Here is a 23,782-nt window from a genome sequence, read left to right as displayed (position 1 = left end):
TGGAATGCACTGCCAGCAGTGGTAGCAGATTCAGATATATTAGGGACATTTAAGCGACTCTTGGATAGGCACATGGGTGATAGTACAATAAAGGGTATGTAGGTAAGTCTGATCTTAGGACAAAAGGTCGGCCAAAGGGCCTGTACTGTGCTGCACTGTTCTATGTTCAAAGTGTACAGTAAAACAGGGTTGAGTCAATGTGGCTTGTCAAAGGGAGGTTGCGGGTCAAATCTATTCAAATTCTTTGAACAGATAATGAGCAAGTTAGACAAAGTACAGCCAGTGAATATGATCTATTTGGACTTCCAGAAGACCTTTAATAAGGTGCTGCACAGGAGGCTGTTAAATAAGATAAGAGTGCATGATGTTAGGAGCAAGGTACAGGCATGAATAGAGGATTGGCTGATTGGCAGAAGGCAGAGAATAGGGAGAAAGAGATCTTTTACAGGATGGCAGCCAGTGACCTTTGGAGTTCCATAGGTGTCAGTGTTGGGACCACAACTATTCACATTCTACATTAATGATCAAGATGAAGAAACTGAAGACATTGTTGCTAAGTTTGCAGATGCCACATAGATAGGTGGAGGGGCAGGTATGTTGAAGTGGGGAGGCTGCAGAACAATGTGGACAGTATAGGAGAGTGGACAAAGGAGTTACAGAAGGAATACTATTTGGGAAAGTGCGATTACGCACATTGGTAGGAAGAATAGAGGCATAGACAATTTTCTAAACTTTCAGTTAGCAGTTAGGAAGGCAAATATAATGTTAACATTAATTTCAAGAGGGCAAGAAAACAAGAGCAGAAATGTACTGCTGAGGCTATATAAGACTTTGGTCAAACCATATTTGGAATATGCCTTTGGTCCTATGTCTTATGTTCTTGTGGTCTTGATATCTAATTTGGAAGCTATTCTGAATCTTGGAAATTATTTTATTCAAGATGTCCAATTTTGTCATCTCTGCAAATAAGTCTTCTTAGTAACATTACTTTTCATGCAATGTCTTCCCCATATAATTATATAGAACATAGAACATAGAACAATACAGCACAGAACAGGCCCTTCGGCCCACGATGTTGTGCCGAACTTCTAACCTAGATTAAGTACCCATCCATGTACCTATCCAAATGCCGCTTAAAGGTCGCCAATGATTCCGACTCTACCACTCCCACGGGCAGCGCATTCCATGCCCCCACCACTCTCTGGGTAAAGAACCCACCCCTGACATCTCCCCTATACCTTCCACCCTTCACCTTAAATTTATGTCCCCTTGTAACACTCTGTTGTACCCGGGGAAAAAGTTTCTGACTGTCTACTCTATCTATTTCTCTGATCATCTTATAAACCTCTATCAAGTCACCCCTCATCCTACGCCGTTCCAACGAGAAAAGGCCGAGAACTCTCAACCTATCCTCGTACGACTTCCTCTCCATTCCAGGCAACATCCTGGTAAATCTTCTCTGCACCCTCTCCAAAGCTTCCACATCTTTTCTAAAGTGAGGCGACCAGAACTGCACACAGTACTCCAACTGTGGCCTAACCAAAGTCCTGTACAGCTGCAACATCACTTCACGACTCTTGAATTCAATCCCTCTGCTAATGAACGATAATACTCCATAGGCCTTCTTACAAACTCTATCCACCTGAGTGGCAACCTTCAAAGATCTATGTACATAGACCCCAAGATCCCTCTGTTCCTCCACCTGACTAAGAACCCTACCATGAACCCTGTATTCCGCATTCTTATTTGTTCTTCCAAAATGGACAACCTCACACTTGGCAGGGTTGAACTCCATATATTTTGCTTGCTTAAAATATGTTGATTTCACAGTGATACAAAGTTCTGCTTTTTTAAAAATTTACTCATGGGACATGAACCTAGCTAGCTGGGCCAACATTTATTGGTAACTCATGTTGCCCTTGAGAAGGTGGTGGGGAGTTGCCTTCTTGAACCACTGCACTTCATGTGATGTAGCTGGACTCACAATGCTGTTAGCTGGGGAATTCCAGGATTTTAACCCAGTAACACTGAAAGAGTGGCAGAACAGTGAGTGGCTTGGAGGGTAACTTGCAGATGGTGGTGTTCCCACTTATCTGTTGCCCTTGTCCTTCTAGATTGAAGTGATCTTTTGTACATACTACTGCTACTGAGCATCAGTGGTGGAGGAAGTAGATGTTTGAGGATGTGGTGCCAATGAAGCGAGCTAGCATGTACTGGATGCCATGATGTGGAGGAGCTGGTGTTGGACTGGAGTGGACAAGGTTAAAAATCACACAACACCAGGTTATAATTCAACAGGTTTATTTGGAAGCACTAGCTTTCGGAGCGCTGCTCCTTCATCAGGTGGCTGTGATGCAGGACCATTAGACAGAGAATTTATAGCAAAAGATTACAATGTCATGCAGCTGAAATGATGTACTGAACAAGCCTAGATTGCTGTTAAGTTTTTCATCTTTTAGAATGGGTTATAGGTTTCGGTTCATTAATATTAATGAGCAGCACTCAGAAAGCTAGTGCTTCCAAATAAACCTGTTGGACTATAACCTGCTGTTGTGTGATTTTTAACTATGTACTGGACGAGGAGGGGTGATGGCCCACTGGTATCATTGTTATTATCGAAATTCCCACTACAAACCCTGCCAGAGCAGTTGGTGGAATTTGAATTCACTTTTTAAAAATCTGGAATTAGGAATCTAATGATGACCCTGTAACATTTGCCAATTGTTAGTAAAACACATCTGGTTCACTCATGGCCTTTAGGGAAAGAACCTGCCATTCTTACCTTTGTGTGACTCCAGACCCACAGCAATGAAGTTAACTCTTAATTGTCTTCTGGACAATTAGGGATGGGCAATAAATGTTGGCCCAGCCAACAATACCAACATTCCATAAATGAATTTTAAAACAAGCTTTGATTATTAGTGAAGCTACACTCTTCCAGTCCACACTTCTGACTTGTGCCTTGTAGATATTGGACAGGCTTTGGGGGGGGATCAAGGTGTGAGTTGCTCACTGCAGTATTCCTAGCCTTCTCTTGTAGCCACTGTATCTGTACAGGGAGGCTAGTTAAGTTTCAAGGATGTTGATAATGAGGGAATCAATTATTGCATTGCCATTGAATGTCAAAGAGCAGTGGTTAGATGGTCTTATTGGAGATGATCATTGCCTGGTATTGTGTGGCATGCATGTTACTTACCACTTGTTAGCCCAAGTTTGGGTAAGATCCAGGTCTTGTTGCATTTGAACATGGACATCTTCAGTGTTTAAGGAATCGTGAATGGTGTTGAACACTGAGCAATCATCGACGAACATACCCACTTCTGACTTTATGATGGAGGGAAGGTAATTAATGAAGCAGCTGAAAGTTATTGGCCTAGGATGCTACCCACAGGAACTCCTGCAGAGATGTCCTGGAGCTGAGATGACTGACCTCCAAAAATCACACCATCTTCCTATGTGCCAGGTATGAGTCCAACCAGTGGAGAGTTTGCCCCCTGATTCACATTGATTCCAATTTTGCTAGAAAGCCTTGATGCCACATTCAGTCCAAAGCAGCCTTGATGTCAACGCTGTCATTCTCACCTCACCTCTGGAATTCTTTTGTTCATGTTTGAACCAAGGCTGTCATGAAGTCAGGGGCTAAATGGCCCTGGTGGAACCCAAACTGGGCGTCACTGAGCAGGTTATTGCTGAGAAGATGCTGCTTGCTAGCATTGTTGATGTCACCTTCCATCAATTTACTGATGATCAAGAGTAGACTAATGGGGCAGTAATTTGCCAGGTTGGATTTGCCCTGCTTTTTGTGCATATCCGAGCAGTGTTCCACACTGTTGGGTGGATGCCAAATTTGTATCGGACCTGGAACAATGTGGTTATGAGTGCAGCAAGTTCTGGAGCACAAGTCTTCAGTACTATTGCTGTAATAGTGGAGGCAACAGCCGAGTGGTATTATCACTAGACTGTTATAACAGAGACCTGGATAATGTTCTGGAGACCAAGGTTCAAATGCTGCCACAGCTGATGGTAGAATTTGAATTCAATAAAGATCTGGAATTAAGAATCTCATGATGACCATGAATCCATTTAGAATTGTTGTAAAAACCCATCTGGCTTCTTTTTGCCCTGGAGGGAAGGATACTGCTGCCATGTAACCCTTACTGCTCTCTGGGTAATTATGGATGGGCAATAAATGCCAGCCTAGTCAGCAATGCCCTCAACCCATGAATGAATGGGGGGAAAAAAACAGAGGAACACTGTTCACCAGCTGAGAGAGGTCAGTTTGTGGTAATCAGTAGGACATTTCCTTACCCACATTTAAGCTGATGCTATGAAATTTCATTAAGTCTAGAGTCAATGTTGAGGACTCCCACAGTAAATCCTTCCCAACTTTATGTTATAATAACTCTCTCAACTGTCCTGCCACCTCTGGTAGATCTATTTTGCAGTGGGAAAGGACATATTCAGTGATGGTGATGTCTGGGATATTGTCTGTAAGGTATGATTCTGTGAGTGTGATTCTGTCAGATTGTTGCTTGACTAGTCCGTGAGATAGCTCTCTGAATTTTGGCACTCAATCGCAGATGTTAGTAAGGAGGACTTTGCAGTGTTGTTTATGAAATTGTTGTTTCCAGTGTGTAGGTTGATGCCAGGCGGTGTGTGTAGTTTCATTTATCTTTTGAGACTTTGTAGCAATTGATACAATTGAGTGATTTGTAAAGCCATTTCAGAGAGCAGAAGGTCAATCACATTGCTGTGGATCTGGAACCTTATGTCAGAGAGACCAGCTAAGGAAGCATTGTGGTGTAGAGTTGGGAGGGAGTTGCTCTGGGTGTCCTCAGTATTGACTTTGCACCCCATAAAGATTGATGTCATCAGGTTAAACATGAGCAAAGAAACATTCTACTTGAATACCATCCTCCCTCAACTGATGAATCCGTACTCCATTTTGAATAATATTTGGAAGAAGACCCAGCAGATGATTGTGAATCAGATGCATTTTTCTGACAACCAAAAGCAGTCCCATAGTCACCATTAGATTCTTAATTGCAGAGAGAGAGGAACCTCGATTATCTGGCATTCGATTATCCGAATTTCGGATTATCCGGCAAGATCTCAAGATCCCGATGGTTGGCTAATCTGTGTTATCCGGCATTCGATTATCCAAACAAAATACACTTCACCTGTGTTGTTTGAATAATCGAGATTCCTCTGAATTAAATTTCCACCATCTACCATGGCAGCATTTGAACCCACATCCCCAGTATATTATGGATTAGTGGTGCTGGAAGAGCACAGCAGTTCAGGCAGCATCCAAAGAGCATCGAAATCGACGTTTCGGGCAAAAGCCCTTCATCAGGAATAAAGGATTTCGCTGCTCTTTGGATGCTGCCTGAACTGCTGTGCTCTTCCAGCACCACTAATCCAGAATCTGGTTTCCAGCATCTGCAGTCATTGTTTTTACCTCCCCAGTATATTAGCTGAGTTTCTGAAGTAATAGTCTCGTGATGTCACTTGGCCATTGATTCTCCACTGCAGCTGTTCTTGAGTGTTTTATTCTGTTCAGTGGTTAAAACAGAAGATTCTAGCCATTTGGGGGTAAAATTGAAAATTTCCATCCTTTTTGCAGTTTTGCTGCATAAGTCTCACAGTCTGCAACAGTAATAAATGATTCCTGCTTTAATCATTGTTTTACTGAATAATTCTCAATCCTGAGTGGAAATAAGAAAGGGCAACTGAAATAAATCACAGGTAGGAATTGTCTATAGATTCTCAAAGAGTTGCCTCCCTGTAAGACAAAGTATAAGTAGGAAAGTAATAGAAGCATGTCAGAAGGGCACTACAATTGTCATGGGTGATTGTATTTTGACTGTGAATATCAGATGGGCAAAAGTAACATGGAAGCCAAGTTTGTAGATTTCATCAGGGATTATTTCTTAGAGTGGTACACTATACAACCTGCCTGGGAACAGGCCATTTACGTTATAGTAAGGAATAATGAGGCAGGATTAGTAGACAATCTTCAGCTTAAGGATCATCCTGAGGATAATGATTACAGAATGGTCAAATTTCAAATTCACTTTGAGGGAGATCAATATGGTGGCCGAACAACTGTCCTAAACTTTAACAAGGGCAGTTGCAGCGTATGAAGAAAGATTTGGATAAAGAGAGTTGGGAAAGTAGACTGAGGGGAAAATTAGTGGATAAGCAGTGGGAGATATTTCAGAAGATATTTCATAATACTCAGCAAAAATATTCTGGACGAAAAGAGAAGGTTAAACCGGTGGCACGGTGGCTCAGTGTTTAGCACTGCTGCCTCAAGCACTAGGGGTCCCAGGTTCAATTCCAGCCTTGGGTGGCTGTCTGTGTCGAGTTTGCACATTCTCCCCGTGTCTGCGTGGGTTTCCTCAGGGTGCTCCAGTTTCCTCCCACAGTCCAAGGATGTGCGAGTTAGATGAATTAGCCAAGCTAAATTGCTTGTAATATTCAGGGATGTGTAGATTAGGTTCATTAGTCAGGGGAAATGAAGGGTAGGGTAATTGGCCTGGTTGGGATACTCTTCGGAGGGTTGGTGTGGACTTGTTGGGCCAAATGGCCCGTTTCCACACTGTATGAACCATCCCTGGTAAACAAAGTTAACAAGGAGAGTATCTAATGAAAAGCCAAGGTTTACAAAACGGTAAAAACTAGTGATAGGCCAGAGGATTGGAAGTTTTTTTTAGGAACCAGTGGCCAATGACAAAACCTGGTCATGAAAATAAACTGCTAAAAAATACAAAAACAAGCAGGCAATAGCGTTTATTACAAGGGGGTTAGACTTTAAAAACAAAGAAGACATATTACCAGTGCAGAAATGTTGGTGAGGCTAGACCTGGGAAGCTGTGTCCAGTTTTGGTCCTTGTACTTAAGAGGGATGTACTGGGATTTGAGGTTATTCAGAAAAGTTTCATTTGGCTAATTCATCGAAATAAAGGTTGAACTTATCAAGAATGGCTAAACAGTTTAGGCTTTACTTCCTTCCTTCCTTCATTCATTCACATATTAGATTTTGAACATATGACTTGAACATATCTTAGTGATGGAGGATGTACCACCGTAGAATACAGAAGAGGCACTGTTCCAAGATATCAAGAAGGCTAACGCATGGTAGCAATAACAACAACGACATTTGGTCAGTCATAATCATAGAATCCCTATAGTGTGGACACAGGCTATTTGGCCCAACAAGTCCACACTGACCTCCAAAACGTAACCCACCCAGACCCTTTCCCTACTGCTTACATTTCCCCTGACTAATGCATTTAACCCACACACCCCTGAACACTATGGGCAATTTAGAATGGCCAATTCACGTAAACTGCACATCTTTGGATTGTGGGAGAAAACCGGAGAACCTGGAGGAAACCCACGCAGACATGGGGAGAATGTGCAAACTCCACACAGACAGTTGCCTGAGGCTGAAATCTAACCCACACCCCTCGCAATGTGAGGCAGCAGTGCTAACCACTGAGCCACCATTCCACCCTAATAATTAAGATCTTTAGAGCAGATACATCTTCACCCACAGACTTTGCACTGTCACAAACTAATTAAGAAGAATATATTGATAATCATATCCCATTGTTCAACAAGCCATCACAAAATATATAAATGAATAAAATCCAAATGAGCTAGTAAAGTAATTTTCCTAACTAATTACTACTACAGGACAAAAGCAATTCACATCAGGTTTTGTCAGTAACTGTAAAGTAGCTTTTTATTACAACATACCTTTGACAATAGTAGAGAGACGAAAGAATTCCTAGGGTTTGGAGGGATATGGGCCAGGTGCTGGCCGGTGGGACTAGATTGGGTTGGGACATCTGGTCAGTATGGACGGGTTGGACCGAAGGGTCTGTTTCCATGCTGTACAACTCTATGACTCTATATCCCTTCAAAAACCCCAGATATATACACATTGAATCATGATTAACAGAGACAAAAGAAAAATGGCTTACAACGTATACTGTGACTGGAAAATATGTACAATTTAAACAAAATTCTGATGAGCAAATGGCCTGACCAAAAGGTAGAAAATGATTTTCTCAGTCCTTTGATTTTGCAATGAAGATATGCTGCTGTCTGTAGGGTGATGGTTATCTTTTAATAATTCTTTTACAATTCTTTCTTTTAAGCTGTTGAGGTTTTTATGTCTCCCTCCCACACAGAGGGAGACAATGAGGTAGAGATGAATGCTTTCTTACTGTGGGTTTTGGACATTTCATGTTCTGCTAGTGCTGGCACTTACAACTTTTTAATACTGCAGCTCAACAAGAAGGTTGTTGTCAGACAGAATTTCATTAACTTGAAGGATTCCTGAGCTGTTTAATTTCGAAACCTCCCTCTTACGGCTTCAAAAAACAACACTGTATTGCATAGCTCAAAAATATGCAACACCTGATTTTCAAATTGCAAAACTCTTTGGTTTTTCTATTATATCATTTCAATTTCTGTTTCAGTTTATAATCACAAAAAAGAAAAAATGGTGGTGCCCAATTTATGAATGTCCAACTCATGATCATAGAACATAGAACATGGGCGGCACGGTGGCACAGTGGTTAGCACTGCTGCCTCGCAGCGCCAGAGACCCGGGTTCAATTCCCGCCTCAGGCGACTGACTGTGTGGAGTTTGCACGTTCTCCCCGTGTCTGCGTGGGTTTCCTCCGGGTGCTCCGGTTTCCTCCCACAGTCCAAAGATGTGCAGGTCAGGTGAATTGGCCATGCTAAATTGTCCGTAGTGTTAGGTAAGGGGTAAATGTAGGGGTAGGGGTAGGGGTAGAGGTAGGGGTAGGGGTGGGTTACGCTTCGGCGGGTCGGTGTGGACTTGTTGGGCCGAAGGGCCTGTTTCCACACTGTAAAGTAATCTAAATCTAATATAATTACAGCGCAGTACAGGCCCTTCGGCCTTCGATGTTGCGCCGACCTGTCATACCAATCTGAAGCCCATCTAACCTACACTATTCCATGTACGTCCATATGCTTGTCCAATGACGACTTAAATGTACTTAAAGTTGGCGAATCTACTACCGTTGTAGGCAAATTCTTTTGTGACATAGTCAGCACAAGATCTCCCTGATGATACTCAAGTTGGGTTACATTGCCAAACCTATTGCAGAGATTCGAGCCGATACTCCTGGTTGATATTTTGGAAGATTACTGAATTATTAGGGATGTTGCCTTTTAAAGGAGACATTAAATAGATGCCCTGTTTGCCCTCTCAGGTGGCCATAAATTATCCCATCACAGAATTCAAAAAAGAGCAGTGGAGTTCACTTCAAGAGCACAGAATTAACTAATTGAGTATTGTGAAATGTTGACAAGTGTTGTGTTATTGGACAACAACATACAAGTTATTTACATTTCCGGAACAGAACTGTCTGGTCAGGCAGCTAGAGCCACAAATAATAAGAGCCAGTACAGAATCATAGAGCTGTACAGATGGAAACAGACCCTTTGGTCCAACTCATCCATTTGACTAGATATCCTAAATTAATCTAGTCCTATCTGCCAGCATTTGACCCATATTCCTCTAAACACTTTGTATTCATATACAAATCCAGATGCCTTTTAAATATTGTAATTGTACCAGCCTCCATCACTTCCTCTGGCAGCTCATTCCATTCACGGTCAAAGGGATCATGTTTTGAACAGGTAGCACTCCAAAGTTTGGGTGAAGATTTGTAGCTCGGGTGCTCGTTGTTGTGGTTCTGTTCGCCGAGCTGGAATTTTTTGTTGCAAACATTTCGGCCCCTGTCTAGGTGACATCCTCAGTGCTTGGGAGCCTCCTGTGAAGCGCTTCTGTGGTGTTTCCTCCGGCATTTATAGTGGCCTGTCCTTGCCGCTTCCGGTTGTCAGTTTCTTTGGGTTGCGGCATGTCCTCATTCCGTTGTCTTTCTCTTAGGCATCTGTTGATGAAATTGCGCGGGTATCCGTTTTTGGCGAATACCTTGTACAGGTGTTCCTCTTCCTCTTTTTGCAGTTCTGGTGTGCACCAGAGGACATGCCGCAACCCAAAGGACTAGCCACACTACCATACATCAGGAGCATTTCAGAACTGACAGCCAGACTACTGCGACCACTAGGACTTATAACAGCACACAAACCAACAGCCACACTCAGACAACAACTCACCAGCATGAGCAAAACTAATGTAGTGTACAAAATCCCATGCAAGGACTGCACAAAACACTAAATAGGACAAACAGGAAGACAGCTAACGATCCGCGTCCATGAACATCAACTAGCCACGAAACGCCACGACCAGCTAGCCTTAGTAGCCACACACGCAGATGACAAGCAACATGAATTCGACTGGGACAACACTACCATTATAGGGCAAGCCAAACCAAAACAGTCAGGGAATTCCTAAAAGCATGGCACTCATCCACAAACTCCATCAACAAACACATCAACCTGGACCCAATATACCAGCCACTACAGCGGACAGCTGAAACTGACAACCGGAAGCGGCAGGGACAGGCCACTATAAATGCCGGAGGAAACACCACAGAAGCGCTTCACAGGAGACTCCCAAGCACTGAGGATGTCACCTAGACAGGGGACGAAACGTTTGCAACAAAGATTTCCAGCTCGGCGAACAGAACCACAACAAGGTAGCCCTCCCTCAGTGCTGTACTGCTAGTTGAGATCATGTGCTCATATGGGCATGTGCTAGTGCTTGTCTCTAATGTCTCATCGTTAGTCCAACAATAACCCAACAGTAAATTGAACAATGGATCCTCATCACCATTCCCTTGTCTCCTTTCAGTTTTGATCCAAACCCATTAAGGCGACACAGCTTCTGGACGATCGTGGTTGGTGGAAGTTTTATGTGGACAGCTATTTATGGCATCAATCAGTCTCAGGTTCAGCGGTATATCGCATGTAAAAACCTGTTTGAGGCTAAGCTGTAAGTATGAGCTCTATAGTTGCCTGAATCTATTGCAGTGTGTGACATAGTGGTCAAGTAGCTCAGCGGTGGTTACAAATAAACAATTTCCAGGTATTCCCCCACCATGGCACCAGCTCCTCTCCACTTGTTCCAACCACCATGGTGTTTGTAATACAGTGCAGAGGAAACCCCAGCCAAAGGATTAATCTAATCAAACCACCACAAGGTTTTCAATTCAGAAATATATTGTAGTATCAATCAGAATTTGATAGAATCATAGAAACCCTATAGCATGGAAGCAGGCCATTCTGCCCATCAAATCCACTCTGCCTTCTGAAAAGCATCGCACCCAGACCCTCTCACTGTAACTGTCCAGTTCTCATGGCCAATCTGAACCCGCACATTTTTGGACTATGGGAGGAAACCTGATCACCAGGAGGCAACCTATGCAGACACAGGGAGAATGTGCAAACTTCTGACAGACAGTCATCCGAGGGTGGAATCGCATCCAGGTATCTGACACTGTGAGGCAGCAGTGTTAACACTGAGCTGCTGTACTGCCCTTGGAATATTGTAATAACTCTACAACATATTGATCAGGGTTCACTGATTTGATATGATAGGTCCAGGAACAACGCACCTGAAAAAGAATATGGATTTTCTTCCATTATAAGTGCATTTGTGCAATCACTGCAATATCTTTGTCTTTTATTCTTTCTGTGTTGAGGGCTTTTAAAGTAAGATTTTACCATTGTGCTGTGATAACTGATCAGACTCAGACATGTCACAAGCTCTGAAAAATTGGTATTTGTGGACCACTTATAAATGGTCCACAGCTGAGACTCTGTCTTAACGCCCCTCTAGGCTATGCTATGATTTTTAATTTTACAAATAGATGTAAATAAGTTGTGATCTTTTCACTTCCAGCCCCTTTAAGCTGCCATTCTCAGATTTTCTTTATTTCAGATCTCTCTACCTCAATTTGGTTGGTCTGTGGATAACAGCATTCTGTGCAGTGTTTACTGGGCTCACTATGTACTCTATTTATCATCAATGTGATCCTCTGACTCAGAAGAAAATCAGAGCACCAGACCAGGTAAGCTGTCAACAGTGAGTCATCAAATATCTTTTCAGCTCTGCAGGACATGCACCCCATTGGCTTCTTGCCAGCTTGCTACTGAGTAATTCAGTCAGTCATATTCCCCTGCTCCATGATCAAATATTCTGCAAGTTTATCTCCATCAACAATCTATCCAAATATCCTGTGAAATCAATGATTATCTCGGCTTCATCAGAAACAGTGATCTCCAGGAGATTACCACCCACTGCATTAAACAGTTTGTCCCCATGTCTCTTGCTGTTAAATCTGTGTCCTTCAGTTTTGGTACCATAAACTCATGGCAACAACTTTCCTGTGTCCAACTAATTAAACGTTCATATTTTCCTCTAACAGATCTCCAAGCATTCTCCAACTTTACTCCACAGAGAACAATCATACTTCCTCCAAGTTAACCCTGCAGCTAAACTCCCCCACCTTTGGGAGACTTCTTGGAGATCTCCTCTGCACTTCTCAAATACTTTAATATCTTTCCTCAAGCATGGAGACCAGAACTGGACATACTGTTTTAAGTGCAGTCTGACATGAGCTATATTAAAGTTCAAAATATTTTTTCCTGCTTTTCAATTCAATATCTCTGTAATATGAAGCTCAAGGTTTGATATACTTTGATTAACATTTCCTGCCACCAGTAAAAAGTAATACACATGAACACCCCACATCATTCTATTCATTTCCTCTCTTTAAAATTGTATTACTAAGTAAGTATACATTTCCCCTCCATGTCCTTTCTGACAAAATGCATCACCTTACTCTTCTCTGTAATCACAAACAAAAATAAAAGAATGGCAGGCAAGCATGCTACAAATAACTCATCCCCTATCCCCCCAAAGCCTATCCACTATTTACAAGACACGAGTCAATAGTATAACAGAATACTCCACACTTGCCTGAATGAGCACAGCTCCAACAACACTCAAGAAGCTTAACACTATCCAGGGCAAACAGTCCTCTTAATTGTCACCACAACCACAAGCATTCACTTCCTGCGCCACTGACATTCAGTGGCAGCAGTCTGTACCATCTACAAGCTGCACTGCATACATTCATCAAGACCCCTTAGACAGTTTATTCCAAATCCATGGCCAATACAAACTTGAAGGACAAATACAGTAGATACATGGAAACAGCGCCTGCAAGTTTCCCTCCAAGTCTCTCTTCATTGCTGAAAAGTCAACCTCCTTTGCATCCCACTAAAGCCATGACATCCTTCCTATTGTTCAGTAATCAGAACTACACACAGTATTCCAGCTGTGGCGTAACCAAGATTTTGCACAGCTCTAACATGAGCCCCTTGCTCTTATAAACTATGCTACAATTGATAAAGAACAGCATCCCATATACCTTCTTAACTGTCCTATTAATCTGTCTTAACGCTTTCAGGGATCTGTGGACAAGCATACCAAGATTCCTGTTTTTCTGAGCTTCCTAGGGTCCTGTCTTTCATTGAGCACTTCCTTATTTTATTCCTCCTTCACAAATATATCACCCCACATTTATCCCTTGTACCCTTACATAGGGTTAAATTCCATCTGCCACTGATCTGGCCATATGACTAATCTATTTATTTCCTCCTGTAACCTAGCACCTTTCTCCTCTTTGCCAACCACCTGGGCCAATTTTTGTGTCCCCTGCAAACTTACATATCATCCCCACAACATTCTCATCTCCATTCCAATGTTTCCTTGTTGTAGAACCTAGTCTCTCTTAGATCTCTGTCAAGCCTAGTTATGGTGCTAGTTCTCTAATTCTTTCTGCCTTCTTAGCTCTGACAGAAAATTATACTTCCAATTTACTTGCTAATTCAATTAATCTGATTTTTGTGATCATTCCCAAGTTCAATGGAGACATCTTTTCCACATGTAGTAAGTTTTGCGCCGCTTCTGGTGCCAACATATTTCTTAAAGCAAAAGACTGACTTCTGTCCTTTTTATCCTATATTACTTACACTAAGTCCAGATCCAAGCTTACATTGTCCTTGTTCAAAAAAAAACCCCAACAAGCCCCAAAGCTTTGTCACAAGCAAATAGAATAGTGTGTTAGAAATCAAGGCACACCATTCCAGCAGTCACCAGAAATGTGAAGATTTGAAGAAACTACCATGAATCCAAATTTGCCTGGTTTACAGCTACTGGGGATATAAACAAGGGACACCAGGGTCCTGCAGTAGCAATAGAAAAAAGAGCAATATATTGTAACATTCTTAACTCTAACAACAAGAAGAAAATAATTTCTAGTTTATCTATTTTCAAAATTATCCCTTTTAAAAGCTTTCAACACACAGGCACACAAAGAAATCAAACAAACTGAACACAAATATTATGGATGGAGGGGAAAAGTAATCAGAAGACCACAGTTCTGTAGTATCAGTCAAAATGACAAACTGGATGAGTTGATTTCACAATCTTTTGATTCTTCAATGATGCCATGGTATTATCAGGCTGTACTTCACAGTTTGCTTGGTTGGACTTGGGGTCTTTCTGATTGTCGTTAAGTTTAGAATTATTTTTCAGGATCTCTGAATGTAATTTTCTGCTTTTTCAACAGTATATTAGAGAGAGCAACTTTACAAAGAAAGGGGAGGGGAAAAATCCTCACAGTTCACTTTTGGAGGACTTCTTGCTTCTCTCTTTTTCACTCCTTGAAGAAACTGCTAAGCACCATGACCATGAGGCTTGTTGCTATGCTGAAATGTCCTGAACCAAAATGAATGGTGCCAACTTCGTCCAGATTTTATGTCCCCAAATAATAACATTGTTCATAAGTTAGCTCCTCTTGATTTTATAAAGTTGTAAACAATTCCTTATACATTCTGCATATTTAAAGCAGAGACTACATATCAGATTTTTCATCGATAGCCATAAAAGAAAAAAAAGGTGGTCTCTTACAATTCTAAGACTCTAATTTTAGACAACCTCCCCAGTAAATCCTACTTTGAATTTAACCCGTGCCACTACCATCTCTGCTTTTGCTGATATTTTGTGATATTTCCTGAAGAAGGGCTTATGCCCGAAATGTCGATTCTCCTGTTCCTTGGATGCTACCTGACCTGCTGCGCTTTTCCAGCAACACATTTTCAGCTCTGATATTTTGTGATAGTCATTGGTGAGGTGCCAGAAGACTGGAGGCTGGCTGACATGGTGCCACTATTTAAGAAGGGTGGTAAGGAAAAGCCTGGGAACTACAGATCAGTGAGCCTAACATCGGTGGTGGGCAAGTTGTTGGAGGGAATCCTGAGGGACAGGATTCAGATGTATTTGAAAAGGCGAGATCTGATTAGAGATAGTCAACATGGCCTTGTGTATGGGAAATCATGTCTCACTAACTTGATTGAGTTTTTTGAAGAAGTAACAAAGAGGATTGATGAGGACAGAGTGGTGGACACGATCTATATGGACTTCAGTAAGGTGTTCAAAAAGGTTCCTCATGGTAGACCAGTTGGCAAGGTTAGATCTCATGGAATACAGGGAGAAGTAGCCATTTGGATACAGAACTGGCTCACAGGTAGAAGACAGAGGGTGGTGGTGGAGGGTTGTTTTTCAGACTGGAGGCCTGTGACCAGTGGAGTGCCATAAGGATCAGTGCTGGGCCCTCTACTGTTTGTCATTTACACCCTCTACTGTTTGTCATTTACATAAATGATTTGGATGCGAGCATAAGAGGCACAGTTAGTAAGTTTGCAGATGACACCAAAATTGGAGGTGGAGTGGACAGAGAAGATGGTTATCTCAGAGTACAGCGGGATCTTGATCAGATGTGCCAATGGGCTGAGGAGTGGCAGATGGAGGTTAATTTAGATAAATGTGAGGTGTTGCATTTTGGAAAGGCAAATCAGGACAGGGCTTATACACTTAATGGTAAGGTCCTGGATAGCATTGCTGAATCGAGACCTTGGAGTGCAGGTTCATAGTTCCTTGAAAGTGGAATCACAGGTAGTCATAGGTAGATAGGATAGAGAAGAAGTTGTTTGGTATGATTTCCTTTATGGGTCAAACCATTGAGAATTGGAATTAGGAGGTTATGTTGTGGCTGTATAGGACATTAGTTAGGCCACTTTTGGAATAGTGTGTGCAATTCTGGTCTCCCTCCTACAGGAAGGTTGTTGTGAAACCGGAAAAGATTTACAAGGATGATGCCAGGGTTGGAGGGTTGAGCTTCAGGAAGAGGATGAATTGGTTGGGGCTACTTTCTCTAGAGCATTGGAGGCCGAGGGGTGACCTATAGAGGTTTATAAAATCATTTGGGACATGGATAGAGTAAATAGGCATGGACTTTTCCACAGGGTGGGTGAGTCCAGAACTAGAGGGCATAGGTTAAGGGTGTGAGAGGAAAAATTTAAAAGGGACCTAAGGGGCAACTTTTTAATGCAGAAGGCGGTGCGTATATGGAATGAGCTGCCAGAGGAAGTGTTGGAGGTTGGTACAATTAGAACATTTAAAAAGCATCTGGATGGATATGAATAGGAAGGGTTGAGAGAGATATGGGCTAAGCGCTGGCAAATGGGACTAGATTGGGTTAGGATATCTGGTCCGTATGGATGAGTTGGACCGAAGGGTCTGTTTCCATGCTGTACCCTATGACTCTGACCTTCTCAGTAAACACTTATACAATGTACTCACTAAATAACCTAACTTTGCCCTGTGGCATTAACTTTGTATCATCCTCTTTATTTCTAGTAAGCTCACAGCCACTCCTTACTACCCATTTACTATTTAAATGTCAATGGAAGATCTTTGAATTCTGTCTGGCAATTCTATTGTTATTTTCTCTTTGCCACTCTTACTTTCCTCTTCACTTCCCTATCAATTTTTTTGTATTTGACTGGATTCATTCATGAATAATTCAGCTTCATACATCTTATACTTTCTTTTCTTCATAAATTCATAGAGTCATACACATAGAAACAGACCTCTGGTCCAATCAGTATACACAGAACATAATCCCAAACTAAACTAGTCCCACCTGCCAGCTCTTGGTCCATATCCCTCCAAACCTTTTCATGACGTTTCTATGGTTCTATTCAAGCATGCATCCAAATGTCTTTTAAAAGTTGTAAATGTACCTGCATCTACCACTTCCTCGGGGAGTTCATTCCACATGCGAACCACTCTCTGTGTAAAAGATTTGTCTCTTATGTTGTTTTTAAATGTCACTCCCCTCACCTTAAAAATGTGCCCCCTCGTCTTGAAATTCCCCATCTTAGGGAAAAGGCAACTACCATAAACTCTATCCATACCTCTCAGTATTTTATAAACTTCTATCAAGTTGCCTTTTGTTTGAATATCTTGCCTATTTCTCATGTTATCAAAGCAGAGGATGGTTTTTGTTCCTCTGCCTTTTGTCCTTGTTGAATTGTATCTCACCTGTGTGTGAAACATTCTTCTATAAAGGCTAACTATTGTGTCATGACAGTTTTTTATGTCACAATTTAATTTCCTGTAATCCGGGCTAAATCCTTTCTTATCCTATTGAAGTTAGCTCTCTTACTGTTGGGCCAGGTCTGGCTATTCACTATCTATCATCCTTTAATGATGGCTGAGGGGGATTAAGGAAAAATTGAAGCTGTTTTCTTAGTGAAAGAGTTTTGTTCGAGAATTTTAGTCGTCAGCCCTCTTGTGTCTGTTGTGTTCGAGTAGTGTACCAGTTGCTGTTGGGAAGTGGTCACTTTCATATGTCCAAGGCTCTGAGCTGTACCTGCTGTGAGACAGTATGCACATGGAAACCAGGGTCCTAACATCTTCTTTAACATCCCACTCTGATTTCATCCACCATTCTGCGGAGAATATACCAAGCACACTCTTCCCATTTAAACCATGACTTCACTAGCCCTTTAAGATAATGTTAGAGGAAAACCATACTCACTGTGGATTACTGCTAGCCTATTACTGCTGTTATTATCCCAGATATGTACTACAGGACAGGTCAGAATTTCAGAAAGAAAGTTGGCTTTATAGAATAATTGTATATCTTAATTGAAGTTGAAATATAGTCAATTTCTTCTATCTGTAAAGACAGAAGAAGACTAAACTCTGCTATTTAAACAAATTTGAAACACACAGTAAAATGAACTCTCATCCCATTTACTGATAATATCTATCACAAAGACTCAAATCCAGATATATTAGCCCACTGTATCAAATCTACCAGTTCAACTTAATTGATTCTCCCCAATTCTGTTCTATGAGTTGTGAAGTTTTCTTTCAGGAATACTCACAAAATTAAGTGTTTAGACTTTCTCAGTCTTTTTATAATCTGCAGATTTACAACCAAACACATCTGGTCTGGAAGTTTCGCAAACTAAACTTTTATACTGAGGTAACTGCTTTCCCTAAAACGATCCTATACTTCTTTACTTGGAGAGAAACTAAATGTTTTTCAATCCTCATTTTGTCTCCTCCAAAGTGCTGAAGCCTAATCATTCTCTGAGTTTTCAAAGCTAAAATCAAACTTCAATTATTCTGAGCCAAAAAGAATCCACTGGTCTTCAATGTCTGTATTCTCTTGCATAAAGCAGCATAGTATAGACAATCTTCCATTCATACTCCAATGCCTCTCTGCTCTGACAAATACTGGACTAAGTCACTGGAAGGACCGTTAAACCTAAATTTATTTTTTGCAAAGTCTTTCTCACAAATGATCTACCTATATGCCACAATTTTGAAATTCAAATGCTAAAAGTGATACTATATACATAGATAACATTTGTCACACTATTCCAACAATCCATTACTTCAGGTTAGCACTGCTGCCTCACAGCTCCAGGGACTTGGGTTCGATTCCAGCCTCAGGTAACTGTGTTTGCGGAGTATGTGTGGAGTTTGCACATTCTCCCTGCATCTGCATGGGTTTCCTCCCACAGTCCAAAGATGTGCAGGGCAGGTGATTTGACCATGCAAAAATTGCCAATAGTGTTCAGGGATGTGCTGGTTAGGTGCATTCGTCAGGAGAAATGTAGAGTAATAGGGTAAGGGAATGGGTCTGGATGGGTTACTTTTTGGAGGGATTCTATGAAACTCTGTTTAGTACCCACTTATTTGTAAACAGGAACTGGAGTAGGTCATTTGCTCTGACATTCAGTATGATCATGGCTAACCATGCAACTCAGTGCCCTTTGATCCCTTTAACACTAAAAACCATATTGCATTCCTTCTTGAAAGCATATTTTGGCCTCAAATGCAATTTATGGAAGAGAACTGCTCAGGTTCACCACTCTCTGGGGAAAAAAATCACCTGCACACTGTCTTTGTATCAGAGCTGGGTGAAATTTTCAAGACTCTAAATCATAACAATCCCAGAAATATCTCTCAAGTACAGAATAGATAATATTTCCCAGGAAAGTGCCTTGAGTGAGTACCATTTGGGGATTACCCAAGATTATTTCATAACTGTAGAATACATCTGGTATATTCCTGGGGAATCCCAAACAGTACACATTCGGTGTACACTTCTGTCCCTTCTGACGGGTCAAAACTAAAGTTACAGATATTCAAAATTACTCTGGAGAACTCCCAGGTCATTTCCAGGTTTTACTGGATTTTGTCACTGACTCCTCCTCTCCCCTCCCCCTCTCAACATTTCTGTCTTCATTTCTGGGGATAGGCTGGCCACCAATATCCACCACAAAACCCATTGACTCCCACAGTTACCTACACTATGCATCCTCAAAAATCACTTCCTGTAAAGACTCTCAGTTTCTCTGCCTTCTGTCCTGATGATGTCAGCTTCTACAAGGAGGGGGGTGGGGGAGGGTGGACTTCGAAATGTCCATCTTCTTTCTCAACTGAGGATTCCCCACCATCATGGTAGACAGAGCCTTCAGCCATGTCCATCTTATCTCCTGCACTTTGGCCCTCATGCTTTCTCTTCCCTTTGACAACAGTGATAGGGTTCCCCTGGTCTTCACTTACCACCATACAAGTTTCCACATACATCATCTCCAGCAGCATGTCACCACCAGACTGAATTTTGAAAAGATTTTCCTCCCTTATATTCCCTTCCTTTGTCAGCCTTCTGCAGGGACACTTTGATTCACTTGTCTTCCACTCTCAACACCTCCACAGACCACCCAACACCTTCCCATGCAATCGCATGACATGTAACATCTGCCTATTTAGTTTTTCCCTCCTCACTATGCATGGTCCCAGACACACCTTCCAGGTGAAGCAGCGACTTACCCTGCATTTCACTCAATCTGGTCTACTGTACTTGATGCTCACAATGTGGTCTCCTGTACACTGGGGAGATGAAACACAGACTGAGCTTTATAGAACACCTACATATTGTCCTCAAAAATGACTCTGAGCTTCCTGCTGCCTGCCACATCAATGAACCACTGTGTTCCCTGGCCAACATCTCTGTCTCAGGGTTTTCTACAGTGCTCCTGCAATGATCAGCACAAGCAGAAAGAACAGCATCTCATTTTCTGCTTGGAACCCTGCAGCTCTCAGGACTCAATATTGAGTTTAATAATTTTAGATCCTGAGCACCTTCTGCCTTGCCTTTATCTCAATCCACACATGTAAGGTGGTACCACAACTAGCCCAATGATCCTCATTAGCAGCTCTGATTTTCCCAGAGTGATTGTTACCCATTCACCTATCTATCCAACTGCCGTTCTCTCTCTCTCTGGGCTCCACCTCCACCTAACATTTACTCCTGCCCACTTCCCCCTTCCCCTACCCAATCTTCAGCTTTTCCTAGCTACAATTAATTGTCCAGAAATGCCAGCCATGCTGAGTTACTTCAGCAACTTTTATCTTTGTTGCCTGGATTTTGCTTCAGTGACAGGATTCTGACAGAATCTCACTTGAATGGACAGAGACAGATAGCATTTTTCAGGAAGACTGAAACATAATAGAGTATAGAGTATAAAAATTGGGATGGGCATTTTTTGTTAGTGTTCTTGCTTCAGCAAACTGGGAAGGGTAATGTTTGCCAAGGATTTTGCTTGAATGGACTGCAATGCACAGTATTCCTTAGTAATTTGTCACATCATACGAAGCAGAAAAATCTCCTTCTAAGTAGGTCTTAATGTGCTAAATCAGGTTTGTTATACTCTTGTGTTTCAGTTGCTCCCATACCTGGTGATGGATATTCTGAGGGATTATCCTGGTGTTCCAGGACTCTTTGTTGCAGCCGCATACAGTGGGACTTTGAGGTACTGAATATCTGATTCCATTCAATCATGCTCAGTGTTAACGTCCTTGTTCCTTCCAAATCATCTCTTTGTAATGCCGTTTCCTTCAGTATTGAAGTCCTGATTCTCTTTCATTCATCTTTTTCCAGTACGGTTTCCTCCAGCATCAATGCATTGGCTGCTGTCACAGTGGAGGACGTCATCAAACCTTTCACCAGTTTATCGGAGCAGAAACTTGCTTGGGTCACAAAGGGACTCAGTAAGTTGGATTTCATGGCTACAAATGTTCAGATACATGTAGAAACCACTTCCAAGTTGGAATTTCCGTAGAACCGGTACTAGTTGATCCAGTTGTCAGTTGGGAAATGAAAGCCAATCTGTGGGCCAATGGTAGCTCAGCATTTATACAGCAGCTCATTCTTTACCAAGATCTCAAGACAATCTAACTTTTTGTCTATCAGACTTACCCTCCACTTGTAACCTGTAAACTCTGAAAATCAATGTAATCTTCTAATTGTTCTTGCCTGATGCCACTAATCAGTTCTTGACAGTTTTGATGCTGCTTTTACTTGAACGCTAGATGAACTCAACATTAACTCAATGTTATTGACAATGGACTACTGGTTAATTAATTCAACATTCCAGTGTAGGACAACCCTTATGAGGAGATATAATGGCTCAGTGGTAGTGCCCCTACCTCTGAAATAAAAGACCTGGGCTCAAGTTACACCTGCTCCAGAGGCATGGAGCAGGTATAGCCCCTGTACGTAATACCTACATGGTCTCTGGTTCTGTTTCTGCTGTTTGTCCTGACAGCGCCAAATGGAGTGGTAAATTTACATTAAATTACATTGTAAGCGCTGTATCAACAGAATCGAATTTAAGTGCCTTTCTGGTGTGTTGCAATTAAAACAAAGCATCAGGAATACTAGGCCTCAAACCATTTAGAGAGGCCCCTCTTACCTTATCCTAAGATTTTGAAATTACTGCTTAACTTTATAACCTGTATTTACAGCTAATAGTTGTGTGTTGTGCTGCACGTATTAACATCTTGTTGAGGATATGGCTTTAACAAATTGGTTTTGCAATGATAAAACAGAACAAAACCACACACATTGCTCTGTTCCAGTTACTGTGTTTGTCCCAGTAGAAATGAAGTATCAAAATGTGTTCTGAAGGGTGACTGGACTCGAAATGTTGAGCCAGCTTTCTCTCCACAGATGCTACTAGACCTGCTGAGTTTCTCCAGCAATTTCTATTTTTGCTTCAGATTTCCAGCGTCCACAGTTCTTTGATTTTTTTTAATGTGTCAAAACATATTTTTAGCTTCAAGATCTGTTTTAACAAATTTGCAGCAATTATCAAGAGCATGGCAATAGGGCTGCAGGTTCAGTCTTTTTATCTTGAAGAGAGAAGGCTGAGTGGGGGGGTTTAGTGGAGGTCTTCAAAAGACTTTGATAGTGTAAATACAGAGGGAGTGCCTCTAAGCGGGAACTGGAAAATTAGCAGCAACCAAGTAAGGAATTCAGAAGAAGTTCTTTACTCAGTTTGCGGTGAGACTGTGGAATTTACAGTGGCAGAGATTGATAAATTCTTCACCTCGCAAAGAATTAAGGGCTACAGGGAGAGTGTGGGTAAGTGGAGTTGAAATGCTCAGCACCTACGATTACATGGCAGAATGGACTCGATAGGTCGAATGGCCTCACTTCCACTCCTATGTCTTATGGTCTATGGTCTTAGGTATAGAATCTAATCTCCAAACAGGTTGATTAAAAAATATTGAAGGCAGAACTCAGTACTGCCAAAACTCTTGAGATCACCATGGAATGTTGCATAATATGTCAAAGGAATTCAGCAAGCCAAGGAGACGCAAGGAAAAATGAGGTGTTGTACTCGAGAGCTTACATGCAGGATTACTCTTTCATATGATTAGCTACAATTTCCAATAACTCGACAATTCCCAGCTATCATCAGTTCTAAGGAAGGGTCACTAGACCCAAAGCATTAACTCTGATTTCTCTTCAGAGAGGCTGCCAGGCTTGCTGAGCCTTTCCAGAACTTCTGTGTTTGTTTACAATTTCTCACTGTTGAAGGCAGGATGATCCACAGATCCGCTCAGTATGTGGCCCGACATACTATAACGAGTAGGCGGTGCTTTGATATGGGGATGACATCTGTGTGCGGCTCTGACAGAAAAATCTGTCTGGGGCAGCACAGTGGCTCAGTGGTTAGCACTGCTACCTCACAGCACCAGGGACCCAGGTTCGCTTCCAGCCTTGAGTGACTATCTGTGTGGAGTTTGCACATTGTCTGCGTGGGTTTCCTCCGGGTGCTCCAGTTTCCTCCCACACTCCAAAGATGTTAGGTTAGGTTGGCCATGCTAAATTACACATCGTTTTAGATGCATTAGTCAGACAGAAATGGGTCGAGGTAGGTTACTCTTCGGATGGTCAGTGTGGACTTGCTGGGCCAAAGGGCCTATTTCCACGCTGTATGGAATCTAATCTAATAAATTCCTAGTGTCAAATAAAAATAAAATATTGAAGATGCTGGAATTCTTAAATAAGAACAGAGAGTGCTGGGGAAACTCAGGAGGTCTGAC

At 41.9% G+C, this 23,782-nt stretch overlaps 1 protein-coding gene across 2 annotated transcripts in view; it reads left to right on the top strand.

Annotated features, from left to right (window-relative positions):
- LOC122563318 (sodium-coupled monocarboxylate transporter 1) overlaps nucleotides 1–23,782 on the top strand; it is a 114,937-nt gene that overhangs the window by 59,889 nt on the left and 31,266 nt on the right. For both annotated transcript variants that reach the window (XM_043717040.2, XM_043717041.2), the window contains exons 6-9: nucleotides 10,805–10,945; nucleotides 11,894–12,023; nucleotides 21,113–21,201; nucleotides 21,330–21,439. In XM_043717040.2, the coding sequence (XP_043572975.2) occupies nucleotides 10,805–10,945; nucleotides 11,894–12,023; nucleotides 21,113–21,201; nucleotides 21,330–21,439 (470 nt within the window). The remainder of the gene's footprint in view (nucleotides 1–10,804; nucleotides 10,946–11,893; nucleotides 12,024–21,112; nucleotides 21,202–21,329; nucleotides 21,440–23,782) is intronic.

Source organism: Chiloscyllium plagiosum, unplaced genomic scaffold (genome assembly GCF_037043375.1).
Source record: "Chiloscyllium plagiosum isolate Xiang-an unplaced genomic scaffold, Cpla_swu_hap1 HiC_scaffold_26, whole genome shotgun sequence".
In the NCBI taxonomy this organism is placed as follows: Eukaryota; Metazoa; Chordata; class Chondrichthyes; order Orectolobiformes; family Hemiscylliidae; genus Chiloscyllium; species Chiloscyllium plagiosum.
The sequence above is the reverse complement of the archived record's forward strand: the minus strand, read 5'-3'. Positions and strand labels throughout refer to the sequence as shown.